The sequence below is a fragment of the Cydia amplana genome, chromosome 12, assembly GCF_948474715.1.
Source record: "Cydia amplana chromosome 12, ilCydAmpl1.1, whole genome shotgun sequence".
NCBI lineage: Eukaryota > Metazoa > Arthropoda > Insecta > Lepidoptera > Tortricidae > Cydia > Cydia amplana.
The window spans coordinates 14,467,832-14,487,953 of NC_086080.1; the positions used below are offsets into that span (position 1 = coordinate 14,467,832).

General features: G+C 38.7%; 1 protein-coding gene across 2 annotated transcripts in view; it reads right to left on the reverse strand.

Moving 5' to 3' along the window:
• The window catches only part of LOC134653098 (carboxylic ester hydrolase-like), a 36,083-nt gene extending 16,167 nt beyond the window's left edge, over nt 1-19,916 (reverse strand). The window contains exons 1-5 of one of the 2 annotated variants that reach the window (XM_063508398.1): nt 19,663-19,916; nt 9,859-9,955; nt 8,990-9,175; nt 8,227-8,367; nt 8,039-8,083 (exon numbers count right to left, since the gene is read on the reverse strand). In XM_063508398.1, the coding sequence (XP_063364468.1) occupies nt 8,039-8,083; nt 8,227-8,367; nt 8,990-9,175; nt 9,859-9,955; nt 19,663-19,854 (661 nt within the window). In that variant the 5' untranslated portion in view covers nt 19,855-19,916. Of the gene's footprint in view, nt 1-8,038; nt 8,084-8,181; nt 8,368-8,989; nt 9,176-9,858; nt 9,956-19,662 lie in introns of both variants that reach the window. The other variant, XM_063508397.1, reaches the window with a different exon arrangement.
• Between the last annotated feature and the right edge of the window lie 206 nt (nt 19,917-20,122).

The following is a 20,122-nucleotide window of genomic DNA, read 5'->3' on the forward strand; positions in this document are numbered from 1 at the left end:
ACTTTCTGTGTTCGTAATGACCTCAAACAAAACGTATCGTGTATTCACACAATAAATTCTAGAACCATGAATTGGTTGGAAGGACCATGAATTAGTTCCACGGATGGAAGCTTCAGTTCGTTATCATCCTTTTTAAGATGATGTTTGTGGATGTCGATGGCGGAACACCTCAGCAAAACACCGATCATACTTCTGGATATGGGACACAGAGGTAAGCTTACGTTTATTGTTTTTTCTCCTAAAACACTGCTCTAAACTTTTCTGTGCATTTTATTGTAGGTAACTATGAGATTCGTACCTATATTATATTAGAGTCTGTGCGGAAAGAGAAGAGTCGTGGATTGTATGGGGCCCAATACATTCCACGACTCTTCTCTTTCCGCACAGACTCTATGTCCGTTTTGACACTGTCAGTGCCTCGTCATGGTATACGAGTCTGGTCTGCGGGCTCAGCACGGTTCCATTTTTATCGACTATCACCATGCCCGTCACTTTCGCACTTACATACCTGTTAGAACGTGACAGGCATGGTGATAAACGATAAAAATGCCACCGTGCTACTAGGGCTGTACGGATATGATGGTCGTTCTTGTCTACGTGACAGCGTGATAAAACGGTGTCCGTCACTTTCTTTCCCACGGTGTTAAACAGTGACAGTTATTTTATCACGTGGATAAAGATGGATAAAGCTATCCATAATAGGCTGGCTGGTCGCACGTATTTGAACCTTTGGTGGTTTTTGTCTACAAACCATCAAAGGAACAGAAATAAATACCTATTTATGAAAAACAGAGAGAAATAGCTTCAAAAGACAATATTTAGATGGGATGGTACTGGCAGGCTCCACCTCTATTTTAGTAGGTATATAGTAGGTAATCTAGAGGGTTTAAATATTTGACGGCTAAGAAAAATAATCCATCCATCCAATCAACCATTATGAACATGTAGGTACCTACAATATTTACCCAAAAGTTCCATAGGCATAAAGCAAAGAATACCAGGATAATCCCGAACCCTTAGTACTCTTAGTAGCATAATTATTTCAATAAATATGTACCTAAGTAGCTATATTAACGTATCGTAATGATTCGTTCGTATATTTCAAATCATAAACAGATAATAATTTCATAGAAGTTTAACGTTTAAAACAACACTAGTCTTGCACTGCGTGTGCTATATAAAAAATCGTTGCAGACTTATCTTGTTCCATCTCTATGAACCTCCTTGAGACAGTTACTATCTGCGTTCATCGCCTCTAAACGCCTGCTCATGATATTATCTTCGGCAAATACAAACAATAGGTATTTGTAAACATTACGTGGATGTTTATATTGTTTATCTAGGCAAATATTTAGGCCTAGACCCTTTAGGGGCGAATCCTATCTAGTGTTTATTCTGGGGTTGGGGTAATAAAACTTACCGAAAGTTCTAAATTCTAAATGTAATAAAGATTAACATCTGTAGGTCTACCATTTAATTGACAGGCCAATTCAAGTTTTAGTTATTCGATATGTCAGTGTCAAAAGTACGAGTACGACCAAAAACGTAACTTTCGACTGACAGATCAGTAATTAGTAATTAGGTATGATATCGGAAACTGTTCAATAATTAGCCCTTTAATCGCCAGAGTCTGATATAATATAAGACGTTACATATCCAGCTCATTTCGCCACAGTCTGATAAATAAGACAAAGATCTGATTTGGTTTTTACAGCACATTTATAACTCCCGTAACTATGCCAACCTTACTCTGCGTGGTACAATTACTGTCGGTGGCGACACGAGCACGCTCGATTAAAAATTGCTGGCGGTTAAAAGGTTAAAACTCGAATTGGCCTATATGGCGGTTGGTAAGAAGTTATTATGGTAAACTACGGTCTGATTGAAGGCTTGACTGCATGAAACGGATTTGTACAGTCAGCAGCAGAAGTTGCTAAGCGGGCCAGGTGTTCAAAATTATATTGACGCGACTAAGAGAATAAGAGCGTATCAAGGTAATTTTGAACACCTCGCCCGCTTAGCAACTTGTGCTGCTGACTGTATGTACCTATTTTGAGTAAGAAAGAGTTGAGTAAGAAATATAAATGGGCAAAGTGGCGCTCTCTTATGTCAGAGGCCAAGATCCTTTTTGGCTCACTGAGCCAGTGAAGTTAGTTAGTCTCAAAACTCGGCAACTTTATACTAGAAAACAACCGAGAAACATCTTTACCGACTGCCTTAGATAAGCGGTAGACCTAGAGGTATAAAACAAAATAACCAAATGGGTACTTTTTTTATAGCCAATATTATGTCCCACTGCTGGGCAAAGGCCTCCCGTATTTTCTGCCGCCCTGTCCCAGATACTTTATACCAGTTCATTACTCTTGATCTTGAGTATAGCCTCGATGATTAAGTTATAATAATCAAATTGACTTTGAACCACTATGTTATCGAAGCAGTAATTGCTTTCATTTGATCTATTACGGCCGAGTATCCATCGACAATGGAACATCAGTCGAGATTACTATTAAGCCACGTTGCGCCAGCTTGATTGAAAGCCGTATTTAGGTAAGGCTAGCAATATATATTGTGACGCCTAACAGTTTATTCTAATCACGTACTTGACTGACTAATATAGTTAATTGTCGTGGCTCTATGAGACTATGAGAGATGAGATATGAATATGACATCCGCGTTCGTGCGCCCGCTACGTGCACCCGCGCTAGCTAACGTACCTACTAAGAAAAAAAATATTTTAATTAATATTTAATGTCTTGCTCTTTGCTTAACAAAACTGATAAAAATACAGTGTCTATGTTGTGTACAATCGAGGACATTCCCGGTGAACCATCTTAAGGGCAAACATCGTTTAACGTCTTGCAGACGATCAGGCGATATCATAAAATTGATGACCAATAGCATGGCACTTAAAAATGAGGGTGTTGAAAAAAAAAAGGTTAGCTCAGGTAGTTTATTGCCGTCCACTGTTGTCTTCGTGACAGCCGGTATTTGCAAAGTAAGATAAGGAATCCATAATGCATCCTAATTGGTTATCTTTATGGGGAGGCGAAGCTTAGCCGAAACAACAACAACTATTAAACTGTCCTTACTACCTATTGTTCGTCTCATTACCTGTTTTTATCCTTTTCATTATTAACACAAATAATCCTAAATGCAATCGTTATTGGTTATCTCTATAGGAGGCGGAGTTTAGTTCGCTCCTAAGGAACGAGGTAAAAAAAAACTGAAATGGTTCAAAAGGAATGTCCCCGATTCTACGTCCTTAGATGAGGCAAACACAATATTGACACTGTATTTTTTTATCAGTTTTGATAAGCAATGAGCAAGACATTAAATATTAATTAAAATAATATTTTTCTTTCTTATTATCTATGACCTGCCTCAGGTCAAGTCTGTATTTTTATCAGTTTTCATAAGAGCAAGATATTAAATATGTATTAATTAAAATATTATTTTTCTTTCTCGATATCTATGACCTGCCTCAAGTCACCTTCATTTTGTTTCATTCGGTATTTTTTTTTTCTACCAGCAGATTATTGCAATCACCAATATTGGCACAACAAACACATGAAACACATATTGAGACAGCTGGACTTTTATTAAAAATGCTTGGCGACTACATTACCATCGCAGTCCAGTTATAGGTACCTATAACTATACTCCGAGTCGTAATTAGATTCCAAAAAAAGTAAGAGAATGTTGCCACTGCAATAATTAAATTGTAAAATAGTAAATTCCTTTTTATAAATAAACACGCTAAGATAATTTATTAATTGGTAATTTTACTCCTACGATTTAAAAAAGTACTTTTATTTACTTATTTTTACATAAATACAAGACGCGCTAGTAAAAAGTGGCAACATTGTCTTACTTTTTTTGGAATCTAATTACGACTCGGAGTTTAGAGTGACCGTTACAGTTATTGGCCACTCTTTACAATAAGGCTTCAATTGGCTTGTTTCTTACTGATTTGTTAGGAGTAGCCAATTACTATAGCAGTCACCCTAGTATAAGTCTGAACTCCTATTAGGTACTCATAATTAAGGATCACTTCGTGCGTCTGTCTGTCTGTCTGTCCGTCCGTCTGTCACAGCCTATTTTCTCCGAAACTACTGCACCAATTAAGTTGTAATTTGGCACACATATATAAGTTTATGACCCAAAGATGGACGTGTAACGTAAACAAATGAATTTTAAATATGGAGACCATTTTTGGGGGGTAAATGAGAAAATTAAAAAATAAAGTTTTTCAAACTATATCGTGTTACATATCAAATGAAAGAGCAATTGTAAGAATCTCAAATATATATTTTTTATAATTTTAGGATTAATAATTTCGCAGTTATTCAAGATAATAGGCAAAAAATTACCATTCCCCCTCCTTATCTCCGAAACTACTGGGTCTAAAATTTTGAAAAAAATACACAAAATAGTTCTTTACCTATAGATGACAGGAAAATCTATCAGAAATGTGCAGTCAAGCGTGAGTTGGACTTAATGTACGGAACCCTTGAAACGCGAGTCCGACTCGCCCTTGGCCGGTTTTTTCTAGATGGATATACGAGCACACAGTTAGTAAGAATCACAGTTGATAGAAAAATGTTTTACAAACAGACAGGCTGTGTGTTTTTTTTGGTGAGTGAAATCGTGAGTTGGCATAGAATATCTGTTCACTATTTGATGGTTAAAAAAATCACTCGAGCGTCTATACACAATTCAGAATGTACCTACACAATTATTTTATAAATATATTTGTCATAATAAATATTACATTCAATAGGTATATGTCTGTTGTCAAAGAGTCTCCTTGTCAGTAAAATAAATTAGTACAGTCACCACACGGGATTGTTACGCCATTTAGGGTTATAGCTCCCTGTTGCCAGTGTGGATGAGGAGGATTTCACACTGGTATCAAGAAAGAAGAAGGCGCGCACGGCGCCTCGTAAGACTCAGTGTGGTACCGCCGAACCGGCTAATTCTGGCTTGCGGGTTGCTACACCGAGTAAGGCGCTGTACGTATCGCGCTTGCATTACACCGCCACGGTTGCTGAAGTGGTGGAGTATGTGCACCAGAAGACCGGTTACCCGCCGAGGGTGTTCCCGCTTCGATCGCACCACTACGTGCACTTCAACTCTTTTGTGGTGCGCGTGCCGCGACCGCTGCAGGGGACCATCGAGTGCGCCGACTTCTGGCCGAAGGGTGTCGTGTTTCGGAGGTTTCGGGGCAAACTGCCGAATCCGACACAGGAGCAGCCGATGCAACGGAGCCACGCCGTTTTATCGACTAAATAACTAGTGTTTAGTTTTAAGTTTATAAAATACATATGTATGTTAGTCTGTAAGGTATTTGTAATATGGGCCTTGTTGCCTGAATTAAATTTCTAAATAAATAAATAAATAACTTAATTGGTTGTTCCATACTTACGCTATGGAATGTCCAATTTAGCTAGAACCCTAAATGACGTAACAATCACGGAGCGTGACTGTACACACTGTAAATACACAACATGGTGAAGACAAAAAAAAATCTTGTGGTGGTAAAATCTTGTCAGGGTGTACCTTTTTGCCCGCGAATGCTGTATTGGTGGTAATTTGCAGGCGTCCATAGGCTACGGTGACTGCTTACTGCGGCCCGTATGCTTGTATACCACCGACGTGGCATTAAAAAGAATAGGAATAATTTCTGACATTTAATTAACTTTTCAGTCGAACGATTCTCGATTATTATCTAAAGTAGAGCAATCTATTCAACCTCGATTGATGTGACAGCTGGCTCACAAAATGCAATCGCGAGTTCATAATTCAGTCTAAGATGGAGATTGGCGCAATTGAAAATGCTTATTATAATACGAGTATTTAATTGTGCGAAGGGCGCGGGGCGTTTATAACCGGCAAATGATAACTAGAAGAGGTTCACAAGTTGACGTGTAGGTACCTATATGAAATGTCCATCATCTCAAGTTTATTGTAGACAAGGCGCAAGGTAAGGGTTGACAAGCTAGTAACATGCAAGGTCACCATGAGATCCACTTCACTAAATTTTGTTTTCCGACGCAAAATGCACGTGTTTTTAGGGTTCCGTAGCCAAGTGGCAAAAAACGGAACCCTTATAGATTCGTCATGTCTGTCTGTCTGTCCGTCTGTCCGTCTGTCTGTCCGTCCGTATGTCACAGCCACTTTTCTCCGAAACTATAAGAACTATACTGTTGAAACTTGGTAAGTAGATGTATTCTGTGAACCGCACTAAGATTTTCACACAAAAATAGAAAAAAAACAATAAATTTTTGGGGTTCCCCATACTTCGAACTGAAACTCAAAAATTTTTTTTTCATCAAACCCATACGTGTGGGGTATCTATGGATAGGTCTTCAAAAATGATATTGAGGTTTCTAATATCATTTTTTTCTAAACTGAATAGTTTGCGCGAGAGACACTTCCAAAGTGGTAAAATGTGTGTCCCCCCCCCTGTAACTTCTAAAATAAGAAAATGTTAAAACTAAAAAAAATATATGATGTACATTACCATGTAAACTTCCACCGAAAATTGGTTTGAACGAGATCTAGTAAGTAGTTTTTTTTATACGTCATAAATCGCCTAAATACGGAACCCTTCATGGGCGAGTCCGACTCGCACTTGGCCGCTTTTTTATAAAAATATACCCATCATCCAGTGCCTGTAATATTTGATCAAAAAATACTTTTTCAATTCGGCACACCAAATATCTTCAAGAAATCGTGGAACTAAAAAAAAAACAATGAACACGACGAATTTAGAACCTTCTTTGAAATCTTGAAGTCGGGTAAATAAGTCCTCCAGAAAAACAAACGAAATCTAAGGGTCCGAACGTATACGAATACGACGTAAGGGATAATGAACATTCCGACGGTTTTCCGTCAGCAATAGCTTTTTTTAACTGACCACATGTGGGCCTTATATCTTTGAGATAAGGTTTACAAAATGTATGTCTATCGTGTGGACGAAGAAGTATCTTATTGTTTTGCCTTCAGAGGGAAGATCATCAAAAGTTGGTCGGAATTTTAATTTATCCCGCTTGGGAAACTTGGGATAGCGCTATATAGGACATCCACAGCTGGCTTGGAATGTCTATTAAAATATTTATAAATAGGCGTTTACTTTCATGTAGGGTTTGCAATCTGGATCCGAAATGTATGAAATTATCCGGATCTGGATCCGGATCCGCGGTCTTCCCATACATTTCGGATCCGTCGTGCAAACCAGGGATGTTGCGGATGCCGATTTTTTGACATCCGCGGATGCGAATTTTTAAAGGCTCACATCCGCGGATGCGGATGTCAAGATAGGTACATAAAGAACGTCAAATATTACATTTTAGTAATTTTTATTTCAAAATACCGGCCAAGTGCGAGTCGGACTCGCGTTCCAAGGGTTCCGTACATTAAGTCCCACTCACGCTTGACTGCTAATTTCTAATAGGTTTTTTGGCTAATGACTAAATTACCTAGCAGTCTAGCACTTACGCCGATGCTAAGACGTTCCTGTACCGACCTGTTCCACATCCGCATCTGCATTAAATCCGCATCGATTTTATGCGGATGCGGATGCAGATGCGGATGTTGAAAATAATGCGGAAGTTTCGCGGTTGCGGATGCGGATGCGGATATTCGCAACATCCCTGGTGCAAACCCTACTTTCATGCCATCTGATATAAAACTACCTAGACACTGAAACGCGTCTTACCCGAAGTTGACTAGCATTACACCTGTGTCGCTAATGAACAATACCCCTTTAATGCATCTAAAAATGTTGGGAAGCCTATTAGTTTGATGACGTATTCCGAAACTTGGATAAATAAAGGTACACGAACATACTTAGGCGAAATAAAGTCGTAACGTTCATAAGTTACCGTTGGACATTACGGCGTTGTTTACCTTAAGTGTTTGTCAATTAGACATTTGGACATCGGGAAAAGGTAGTGGTAGCACCTAGCAGAGTAATACTATCCGGGTTGCCACTGAACCTTAGTTCATAATTTTTGTTAGATATTATCAAATTGACCTTTGGACATCGGAGAAAGGTAATGGTAGTGTACACTGGCACCTCCTAGAGCAACCAGTGAGTGTGACACTATCCGGGTTGCCGCTGAACATTAGTTCATTGATATGCTGTTCCTAATTTTAGATAGATATTATCAAACTGACCTTTGGACATCGGAGAAAGGTAATGGTAGTGTACACTGGCACCACCTGCAGAGCAACCAGTGAGTGTGACACTATCCGGGTTACCACCGAACATCATGATGTTGTTCTTTACCCACTGCAGCGCGAACGACTGGTCCTTCAGGCCTGCGTTGCCGGGAGCCTGCTCGTCGCCAGTACTCAGGAAACCTGGAATAGTTATTTTCAATGAAGATATACTTAAACACGTTATCAAAATTTATGGGATCGCGGTTCACCACCATTCTAACGTCCTATTTTTGGATACAGAGGGCGCCTGAGTAAACGCTCGAGCGGGACAGAACGGGGCGTGCAATGTTGATGACTGTAGGTATCTTGATGTAATGTAGGGTAGGCTAAGCTAGATATGAATAAAGTAGTCTATGCTCGGTAATGGTCGTTTGTAATGTCTCCTGACATGGCGCAGTCGGTAGGACACCGGTTGTGCTGCGGCTGATGAGCACACCGGCTGCGTGTGCGTAGACGTGTACGTGCGCGTGCGCTAAAATGTTGGAGCCGTGCACGCACACGTCACGCAAGCGGTATGCCGTCTCTCATAATCTGTATCACTGTCTGCACTCACTGTCTCTGATCTCTGTGATCACGTCTACGCACCTCATGCATCCGGCGCGTACAGATCATAAATAAACAAATGCAATACGAGCGGCCTGAGTGCAGGCTGACCCTTTAGACATTTCATTGGATACTCTATGTTCAGGCCGTAAACTGTGCATTACTTTTTGCTTCCTTTTCTCCAATCCCATCAGTTTTTGGTCTCAATCAATGTACTCACCTAGCGGCCCCAACCGGTAGTTCAACGTGACGACCACCATGTCCCAGTCCATGATATTGCTAGCATCATACAGGGCGCCAGCGCCGTACATGAAGGCGCCCCCGTGAATGAACACCAGGACCGGCAGGTTGGCGCCGGCGTTTAGATTTGGCGTGTGCACGTTGACGTACAGGCAGTTCTCAGATCCTGGGAAGAAAGAGCATAACAATACGAAGATATGTTTAGGAGCTAATGGGAGCAATTATTAAAAGGCTTTATTTCACCTATCAGGCGTAATTTGATTTAAAAAACAGGGTAATAATTAAATCTGGATTAGATATGGATCATATCTTCAACCAAAAACGTCACTTTTGACACTGACTGGTCCAATCTATATCTAATCCATATCTAATTCGTAAGCTATTATTAAAACCAGAATACGCCTGTAATGACTCCTATAGTTGAACTAGTACTAACGATCACTGAACTAAGCCGCGGACGGACAGATAGCCAGACAGACGGACATGCCGAAACTATAAAGTGTTCCTAGTCGTTTACGGAACCCTAAAAAGCAATTAATATGCAAACAAAATGCTTCGCGGCATCCTAGGAAAAATCAAATAAGAAGTGTTTAGGTAGGTATACGTGACATTGCTATTTCGGCTCCTATGTTAGGTACCAAATACTTAGGTACTCGTAATTGTAGTTTTTGTCACATCAGGGTTAAATATATACTTCCAAAGATTCATATCGATATTTCACCAGACATGTTTGTTATACATTGGAAAGTAACTTAGCTATTTATATATGTCCCAGACAAGGTTGAAATAAATAAAGTCGGTTTGTTATCTAGTTTTCAAGTGAAGTTATTAAAGTGTAAAAGATCTTACCTACAACTTTCTTCACAAAAGGATCATACTGCATACAATCAGAAAGCGGCTTTGACGCGTCCCACGTCCCAAGCCAGGGCTTCATGTGTTGAGGCTCCTACAACAATCAAATCATATTTTTCGTAAGACCCAATTTGGAACTTTCTTTTATTCCTTTGAGTTCAAAACTAGAATTGAATTTGTATTTCTTCTTAAAAATCTGCCAAGAGCATGTTAGACCATGCTCAGTGTAGGGTTCCGTAGTTACCATTCTGTCGGAATAGGCTCAACGCTCAACGTGGGCTATTAGTATCATCCAAGTCGCCATACACTTTTACGGCTGATGGTACATTACAACTATTACAAGCATAAGGGAGTACCTTCGCAGCGCTTTATAAGAGAAGACTTTTTGCAATAACTCAAAAACAACTGGACCGATCATGTTCGGTATATAGTTTTCAAAGTCTTTACCTCTCTTGTTTGACGATTTTTAGGGTTCCGTACCCAAAGGGTAAAAACGGGACCCTATTACTAAGACTCCGCTGTCCGTCCGTCCGTCCGTCCGTCCGTCCGTCCGTCTGTCACCAGGCTGTATCTCACGAACCGTGACAGCTAGACAGTTGAAATTTTCACAGATGATGTATTTCTGTTGCCGCTATAACAACAAATACTAAAAACAGAATAAAATAAAGATTTAAGTGGGGCTCCCATACAACAAACGTGATTTTTGACCGAAGTTAAGCAACGTCGGGCGGGGTCAGTACTTGGATGGGTGACCGTTTTTTTGCTTGTTTTGCTCTATTTTTTGTTGATGGTGCGGAACCCTCCGTGCGCGAGTCCGACTCGCACTTAGCCGGTTTTTTCATAGTTTTTGGACCCACGGTTCTAAAGTTAGAGTCCTCCGTTTCCCCCACAATTTGTTTTTCTTTCGGAGCGATTATTTCCGAAAATATTTTCTTCATCAAAAAATGGTTGTTGGAGACCCGTATTCGGTTTGAAAGACCTATCCAACCAACCCTACACTGTCTAAACTTCGTTTATAAGAGTGTTTTGAAAAAATCTCGTTCTTTCTTCTGCGGTATTTCTAATGGTAAAAAAACAGAAATTCATCTCTAAGGTGAAATATTCATTTTCTTTCCATCTTTTCACAAGCTACTAAAAATATAACTAAGTAGTCTCTCGGTAGTCTCGGTAAACTTTGTAGAGATAATGATGATTTTTCTTCTTAAAGAGAACGAAAAGGAGTTAAAAATAACGTTAACAATGACCGTTAATTGCTAAACTTTTCAACTCTCGCTTTTGAATTTGCTAACTCGTTTAACTAACGTAAACTGCAAAGGAGTATTCACTGTATAATCAGAGATGCGATTTATTTGAAATACTTCTATTTAAAATGCAAATACAAAATGCAAAATACCTATTTTGTATTTTGCATTTAAATGCCTTTTAGTAAAAAACATTTTGTATTTTATTTGAAATACTTTTCGAGATGTATTTTGCATTTTTAATATTCATTTCAAAATGCAAAATACTTTGCGATTAAGTTTAGCCAACATTACCAGTCAAACAAAATGAAATGAACGAATGACGCTTGTATTGCCGAATTTGACCGATAGAGGCGCCTGCTAGCCATGCGCGCCCTTTTTAGGGTTCCGTACCCAAAAGGTAAAAACGGGACCCTATTACTAAGACTCCGCTGTCCGTCCGTCCGTCCGTCCGTCTGTCACCAGGCTGTATCTCACGAACCGTGATAGCTAGACAGTTGAAATTTTCACAGATGATGTATTTCTGTTGCCGCTATAACAACAAATACTAAAAACAGAATAAAAGAAAGATTTAAGTGGGGCTCCCATACAACAAACGTGATTTTTGACCGAAGTTAAGCAACGTCGGGCGGGGACAGTACTTGGATGGGTGACCGTTTTTTTGCTTGTTTTGCTCTATTTTTTGTTGATGGTGCGGAACCCTCCGTGCGCGAGTTCGACTCGCACTTGGCCGGTTTTTTTTCTTCTTTGGTCAGAGTGCGCGCCTGCGCCTTATAGCCGTTTAGACTCGCGGCTCGGCTCGCGGCGCGTCTCGTGGCTCGCCTCGACACACTCGGCTTCGGCTTGTCAATTGGTTATAAACCTTATGCCGTGCCGTTAGTGTTTAAATTATATTAGCTCGACGAGCTTGCGAGCCACGAGACGAGTCGCGAGCCCACCGCTTACACTCGCGTCTCGTGGCGCGGCTCGCGCCTCGTCTCGTGGCTCGCGCGAGAGTCTAAACCGGTTATTATGACCAAAATGTCATGCATAAGGTGCCATGTTATTAGACGTTTTTGTTCGGCTCGGCATTGTGTCTCTATTTCTCATGATAAATACCTAAAATAAATAAAAATATCCGAGATTTCAAAAGGTATTTTATTTAGAAAAAGTATTTTGAAAATACCTATTTTGCATTTAGCATTTGAAATACAAAACGCAAAACTATTTGGTATTTTGCATTTGAAATAGTAAATCTGAAAAGTATTTTGCATTTTGTATTTAAATGCTTTTTTAAAACCATTTTGTACATCTCTGTGTATAATATACCGCTTTAGACTTAAATTGCTATGTTAATTAGGACCTTTTAACTCGGACAGAAATAACTTGCATCAAATCATGTGGGCGATTTCTAAACTTTAACAAACAAATTTGTCTTCAGATCTAACTTTTTAGGCACTTTTTAATCTATTAATATTGCAAGTAAAGGAGGCAATTTTTGGCATGATAACCTCTTCCTTTTTTGAAGTCGGTTAAAAAATAGATTGACAGGGGCGTCACACATTATACAAATAAAATTGTTATAAGTAATTATAATTTAAGTAGGTACCATGAGTCACTGACAGTGTCAACACTGTAGATATGAGCGCCGACAGGCATTTAGCCGGCGGCGGCGCGCCGCCGGTCAAAATTGGTCGGCGGCGGCGGCGTGGCCTTGAAACACCTTCGATTAATGAAAAAAGAATTCAAACCAACATTTTACCGAAAAAACATGTTTATGCTGTAAGAAAGTTATGAAATAAATGCCTTTTTTATTTTCAAGGATTTATTGAATAATAGTACGAAAAAAACTGATATCGTATTATAAACTGTGGATAAGCGGTATCGCGCGGCATCAGAGGTGGTCTTAATCTTGGCGAGGCTCTGGCCGGAAGATATTAGCGAGGCCCTTATCTTTTGTGCTAAGTTAAAAATTGCGGATTTACTGTATCAGGGAAACGTCTTGTCGACAGTCCAAAGAAAATCGAGCTCCGTCATTAACCAATATCGATTCAACAAAACCGATTTATGTCAAAAAGTGAGGCCCAACGCCGAGCTCCATGTAACACCGAAGACTTGATTTCGACGCCTCCCAATGCGGGGCCAGAGGATGAGCTACAGGTAAGCATACAGCTAAGAATCGAACGCCAAGTGTAAGCTTGGCTGACGGCCGAACGCCTGGAGCGCCGATTGCGGCGCGCTTCTGTGCGAGGCCGAGCTGCAAGAGAGCAGAGCGAGGGCGCAGGCTGATAAAGACTGAAGCCATAGTGTTAAAGATATCTGGAGCTTTCCTGCGGGCGCATTCGTGCGACGCCAAAGGCCGAGCTGCAATGGAGCTAAGATCGGATAAGTACCAATGCTCAAGCGTTTTAAAACAGGCCGAAAGTTGAGCTCCAAATAGGGCCAAAAACTTGCAGGTTCAGATAGCGGCTTAATTCCATGCGAGCGATGCAAGTCCAAAGATTGAGCTGCGAGAGAGCAAAGCTTGAAATTTGAACAGTGGCCAAGCTTAATTGAGACCCGATTCCGACGACCTATTATGAAGCGAGAACTATTATGGAAGTGTCGTTTAAATTCCAATCCATCTGATCGTATTTACTTTAAAGAATATTCCAAAAGGCTAAAACGAATAATAAAACTAACTCAAAGGTCTCAAAATAATTACTTTATTAGACATTCCGTCAATAAATCAAAAGCCACTTGGAATATCATTAATAAGCACAAACAAACGAGCTATCCAAAAAACAATATAATACAGATAATTAATGGTAGTGACATCATAAACGATCCTAGTCAAATTGCACAAGCTTTCAATAATAATTTTATTGACCAAATTAATTCAAATTCAATTCACTCTAATAATTATGATACGACATTGACATTTAACTCTAGGAATTCCTTATTTATGGCTCCAACTGATCCTCATGATATCCATAAGATCATTGCAGCTTTGAAAAATTCAAATAGTACGGGTTACGATGGAATAGCCACAAAAGTTGTTAAAAAAGCTGCATTATCAATTGCCTCACCATTGAGTTACGTTGTGAATTTGTGTATCGAACAAGGGAAATTTCCAGAAAAATTAAAATTGGCCGTCGTCCGACCACTTTATAAAAAAGGACTTAAAGAAACGATATCCAATTATAGGCCGGTGGCATTATTACCAGTTTTTTCTAAAATAATTGAAAAAGTAGTTTACAATAGTTTATATAATTACTTTGAAAAAAATAATTTATTTGCCCCGGAACAAAAAGGTTTTAGACGGAATAAATCAATTAATATGGCCATATACGATCTTTTGGAAGCTGTCATGATGCAAGTAGATAAAAGAATACCTGTCTGTGCTCTATATATGGATATGTCCAAAGCCTTTGACTTTGTTGATCATCACATACTTTTGTCAAAACTATACCAATACGGAGTGCGAGGTAATGTTCATAACCTTCTTAAATCATATTTAATTGGACGCAAACAATGTACCCAAATCGATCGGATATGTATGAAGAACAAAATGGAAGTTACTTATTCATCTGGCTATAGAGAAATAAGCTACGGCGTACCACAGGGTAGTGTTTTAGGCCCGCTTCTCTTCCTGACGTATATTAACGATTTGCCTAGAGCTACAAATCACCCAATGGTATTGTTTGCCGATGACAGCACAGTTATATTTACAGAAACTGACATAAATTTACTCCAGACCAATATAAATCAGACATTGCATATTATAATTGAATGGCTTCACAAAAACAATCTTCATGTTAATCTTGAGAAAACGAATATTATGAACTTTAAATTACGGACCAATACACCTGATTTAATTATCACTTATCAAAAGAATTAATGAAACTGACTCTACAAAATTTTTAGGATTAAGCTTAGACAATAGTTTGACATGGAAAAATCAGATTGACAATATATGTAAGAAACTGAATCAATTTAGCTATGCGTTGTATAATTTAAGGAAGGTTGTAGATCAAACAGCAGTGCTGACTGCTTACCATGCACATGTAACGGCTACTTTAAGATATGGTGTAATGTTTTGGGGAAATGCCACTGATCGTGAAATGGTGTTTTTGAGTCAAAAGAAATGTTTAAGATCAGTATGCGGTATTCGAACCTTGGAATCATGCAAAGAATTATTTATAAAACTCAAAATTTTGACTCTACCATGTTTGTATGTGTATGAAATTTCAATGTATGTCAAATGTAATATGAACCAGTTTACGACATTCAATAGTTTGCGGCAACATGGGAAAATTAATTATAAATTTTCTAGAACCGCTTTTGTATCAAAAAGTATATTTGGTATGGCACCACGAATATTTAATAAATTGCCAATTAATATTTTAAGACTAGAAAACATTAATGAATTTAAAATTGCATTATATAATTTTTTGACATCCAAAGCCTACTACACCATTCAGGAATATCTTAATGACATATATTCATAGTTATAAGAACTAGTTAGTAAGTACTTAGATATTAATTTCATTTAAATATGATGCATGCGACACACATGACATCACACAATATTTGCATGTCTCTATGACCAAACATGTAGCTCTATTGTATTAGTATTTAAGACCTGTATATACCATGTTTAAGCAAATAAAACTCTGAATCTGAATCTGAATCTGACCTTCCGTGCGAAGACAACGGCCGGATATATTTGGACGTGGAAACTCTTAATATCTCAAAATTAACCCCATTTTATACCTTTTAAAGACGTTTAACCATGCTTGCAATGGTTAAATTCGCGGTAAATGACGGATGGTTAGCTGCCAAAATTAGTTATGCTTTGGATCGGTAATCCAAAAATGTGGGTTCGAGTCTCACGTTAGCCAGAGTTGATCACAGTTAATTTTTTCATTGTGATTGACATATGTCTAGTGTATATATATAATCTATAAATTGTAATGTGAAACGTTCCACAATAAAAATGGAAGGAAATCAGTATGTTTATTACAAGCATATTGATATTAAATAATTTCGTTTCCCCAAGACTAGTAGCGCGGTTACTAGACAGATAAGTTTGCATTTGCCTTCGATATTTTTGAATTATATGGGCCTAAAATACCTTTTGAATGCCTATAAACTATTCGAAGTGGCGCCGTTAATGATCTAAACTCGATTAAAAATATATTATCTGATTCCGAAAGTAGTAGTAACTACTAAGGTCACGCCGATGCCACGCCGATAGCGCAGCGTGCTGGGATGCGCAGTTTGGGAATATGTCCTACAGCCATTAAAGTTGTTAACTGTAAGGAACACATACAATTTGCGAGTGGGGTACATAATAAATATAATACGGAGAATCGAATCAATATTTGTGGGAAACACTGCCAGTATTATGCAATCGCGTCGATGAGAGTGACCATTATAGGCCATCTGGCAATAGGTACATTAGATACTTCGCGAGGTTAAACTTCTACATTATAACTGAAAGACTAAAACCGTCCCAAATGCACTGAAAGGCCTTCAAAAGTCAAATACATTCATTGCGAAGATATTAGGTACATAATATGAAGGGTGCAGCAATCTTATAGGTAATTAGGTAAACATACATTACCAAGCCTACAAAAGTACTATTCTACACTTCGTGACCAGTTAAGTCTTATATTTTATTAATATATAAACTCGGTTACCTTGAAAACCTGTCGCCGGATTGAACCTCATATCTTATAGACAGAATACCTAATAATGGATTTTTATTTAGTTTTTACATACAGAGATCATTGACTTATACACCGTGTTTTGAATTCCGTTAATTCCAATGATGCATTCCTGAGGTTAAAATTAAGACCTCCGCTACCATAAGTCAGGTGCCAGAATCTAACGGTCCTTCGGGTATGCAAACCTAATTATTGGCCTATGAAAAATGGCGATATAGGTTATGCAAGTTGCCTTTAGCTTTAGCTAAGTGTACCAAAGGGGCAATTTTAAACTCATACAAGTATAACTGCCATATTGGAACTTTAACTTTCCTAATTAAGTTTGAAGTTTCTAAACAATGTTCTATGTTAAACTTGGTATAGCCTGGAGTTATATAATATTATTAGCCTGGAGGCTCATTAAAATACGGTCCTGAATAGATATTCCGAGTACATATTATAGTCTCCTTGCATTTCGCTCGCGTTCATATGAGACTAATGTCAAATATAGTCTGTGCGGAAAGAGAAGAGTCGTGGAATGTATTGGGCCCCATACATTCCACGACTCTTCTCTTTCCGCACAGACTCTAAAGATCATGTTTTACATGTAAGTTGCTGTCAAAATTGATATTTTTAAAAACGCCCTTAGTGCCACCCCACACTAGCGTCTTCCGAGCGTTGATGTCTAGTTAATTCTATCGCTGCTGCACGACGCAACGTTGGCGCAAAACTGCGTAGCGACGCCATTTTCCATAGCACTGACTAGACGCCGACGCTCAAAAAACGCTAGAGTCTGTGCGGAAAGAGAGGAGTCGTATGGGGCCCAATACATTGCACGACTCTTCTCTTTCCGAACAGACTCTAATATGGGGTAACGTGGCCTGAAATTATTGATTCTAGATTTTTGTATTGTGATGTGTATTCTCGGCTATTAGAAGTGGGTTAAAATTGACTATGGAATGACTATTGTTGCATTAGATTGTCATAACAATCAACAAACAAGTATTAGAATATATATTTAACAACGGCAAGCAAATAGACACTAAACAAATATACTTACCTTGACACATATATACTTACGATAATCTCTTCTTCTTTACGTATGCGTATACCTACTGTTTATTTGCACACAGTATACGTAATTATAGTGTGAGTATGTAAACAAGTTTGGTATAAAATAGTTCTTATGTAGGCGTAGAAACGGTTTTCTGCCAAAACGTGAAATAAGTGGTGATATACCTAAATTATAGTTAAATAAATATTGTTTGTTATTATGTAGTAACTTTGTTAAGTTTACCTATTGACGACCTCATAGCCTAGTCCAGTGGTTCCTAACCTTTTCAGCCCGGTCACCCTTATGACTAACTAGGGAAAGGGAACCTGATTTTACCCCTCCTCCCAATGGTAATAAAAAAATTAAACGTGTACGTTTGTTGTATTGTTATATTAGGTTAGCTTATTACCCTCGTAAAATACCAGTTTTACCCCCACGGGGGTAATTACCCCCAGGTTAGGAACCACTGGCCTAGTCGGTAGCGTCCCTGCCTACGAAGCAAGAAGTCCCGGGTTCGAATCCCGGTCAGGGCATTTATTTGTGTGTTTATCACAAATTTTTGTTCCTGAGTTATGGATGTTTTGTATGGATATAAATATTTATAAATTATTATAGCGACCCGCCCCGACTTCGCACCGTTAAAACCTTAAACAACCTTCAAGAATCACTCTATTGATAGGTGAAAACCGTATGAAAATCTGTTCAGTCGTTTTTTGAGATTATCACGAACATACAGAGAGGCAGACGCGGCAGCAGATGTTGTTTTTAGGGTTCCGTAGCCAAATGGCAGAAAACGGAACCCTTATAGATTCGTCATGTCTGTCTGTCTGTCTGTCCGTCTGTCCGTCTGTCTGTCCGTCCGTATGTCACAGCCACTTTTCTCCGAAACTATAAGAACTATACTGTTGAAACTTGGTAAGTAGATGTATTCTGTGAACCGCATTAAGATTTTCACACAAAAATAGAAAAAAAAAACAATAAATTTTTGGGGTTCCCCATACTTCGAACTGAAACTCAAAAATTTTTTTTTCATCAAACCCATACGTGTGGGGTATCTATGGATAGGTCTTCAAAAATGATATTGAGGTTTCTAATATCATTTTTTTCTAAACTGAATAGTTTGCGCGAGAGACACTTCCAAAGTGGTAAAATGTGTGTCCCCCCCCCCTGTAACTTCTAAAATAAGAGAATGATAAAACTAAAAAAAATATATGATGTACATTACCATGTAAACTTCCACCAAAAATTGGTTTGAACGAGATCTAGTAAGTAGTTTTTTTTTATACGTCATAAATCGCCTAAATACGGAACCCTTCATGGGCGAGTCCGACTCGCACTTGGCCGCTTTTATAAGATGTAGTGGTACCTTTGTCTAGTAATACTCACAACTCACAACACAAGCCTTACCGAGCTTATTAGGTACCTTCTGTGGGACTAGGTCGATCTGTGTAAAATTTTCCTATAATATTTATTTATTTATTGTATTTATACATCTGAACATGTAATTTAATTTACTTATAATTTGTCATATGTCGACCGATGTTGTTTAAATGAAAAAAAAAAATCAATAACAACTTCTAAAAAAAAGTGCCTAAAAAAAAGTGTCTCATAATTAACTTGGTATTTATTTTAAATTAAATGTATTCAACCGTAACCAGTAAGCCTGATATCCGTATGACATTTTTTAACTGATAGCTAACTGCTAGCAATAATATAAGCAGTCAGTGAAAAGTGAATTAGTTCTCAGTAGTGTCTTGCCTTCAACGAGTTAAAATATAACGAAATGCGGTCGACAACATTTCTCTTATAATCAATTTTATACACACATAATACGTACCCGGAATCTATGCTTGCCAACCGGCGGCCTGGCATACGGTACTCCTTCAAAGCTGGCATATGGCCGTCCTTTGGTCGACACCTTCCACGACCCCTGGAGTACTCCCTGGGTGACCCTCACCACGGGTTTCGACCCCTGGCTTAAAGCCGAGGCCACACACGCGAAAAGAAATAAAAGTTTAACCGTTAACATTTTGAAATTGGAACGCGGATTGGAACGTGCGCCCGCGCTGCCGGTCGCGTGGGACTGATTGATTATGTTTATTATCGTCTCGGGCTCCCGGCTTGTCAACTTGGAGTTATACACATTTAAAAATAAATGAATACACGGTGTAGTTTTAATTTGAACTCTAATGCGTGGTGTTTGGGAACATATTAAACTGGCTGCAGTTATCTTTATGATTTTTCTATGTGGTTAGTGAACCTATGTTTATACCATAAACGTGATAACAATGGGGTTT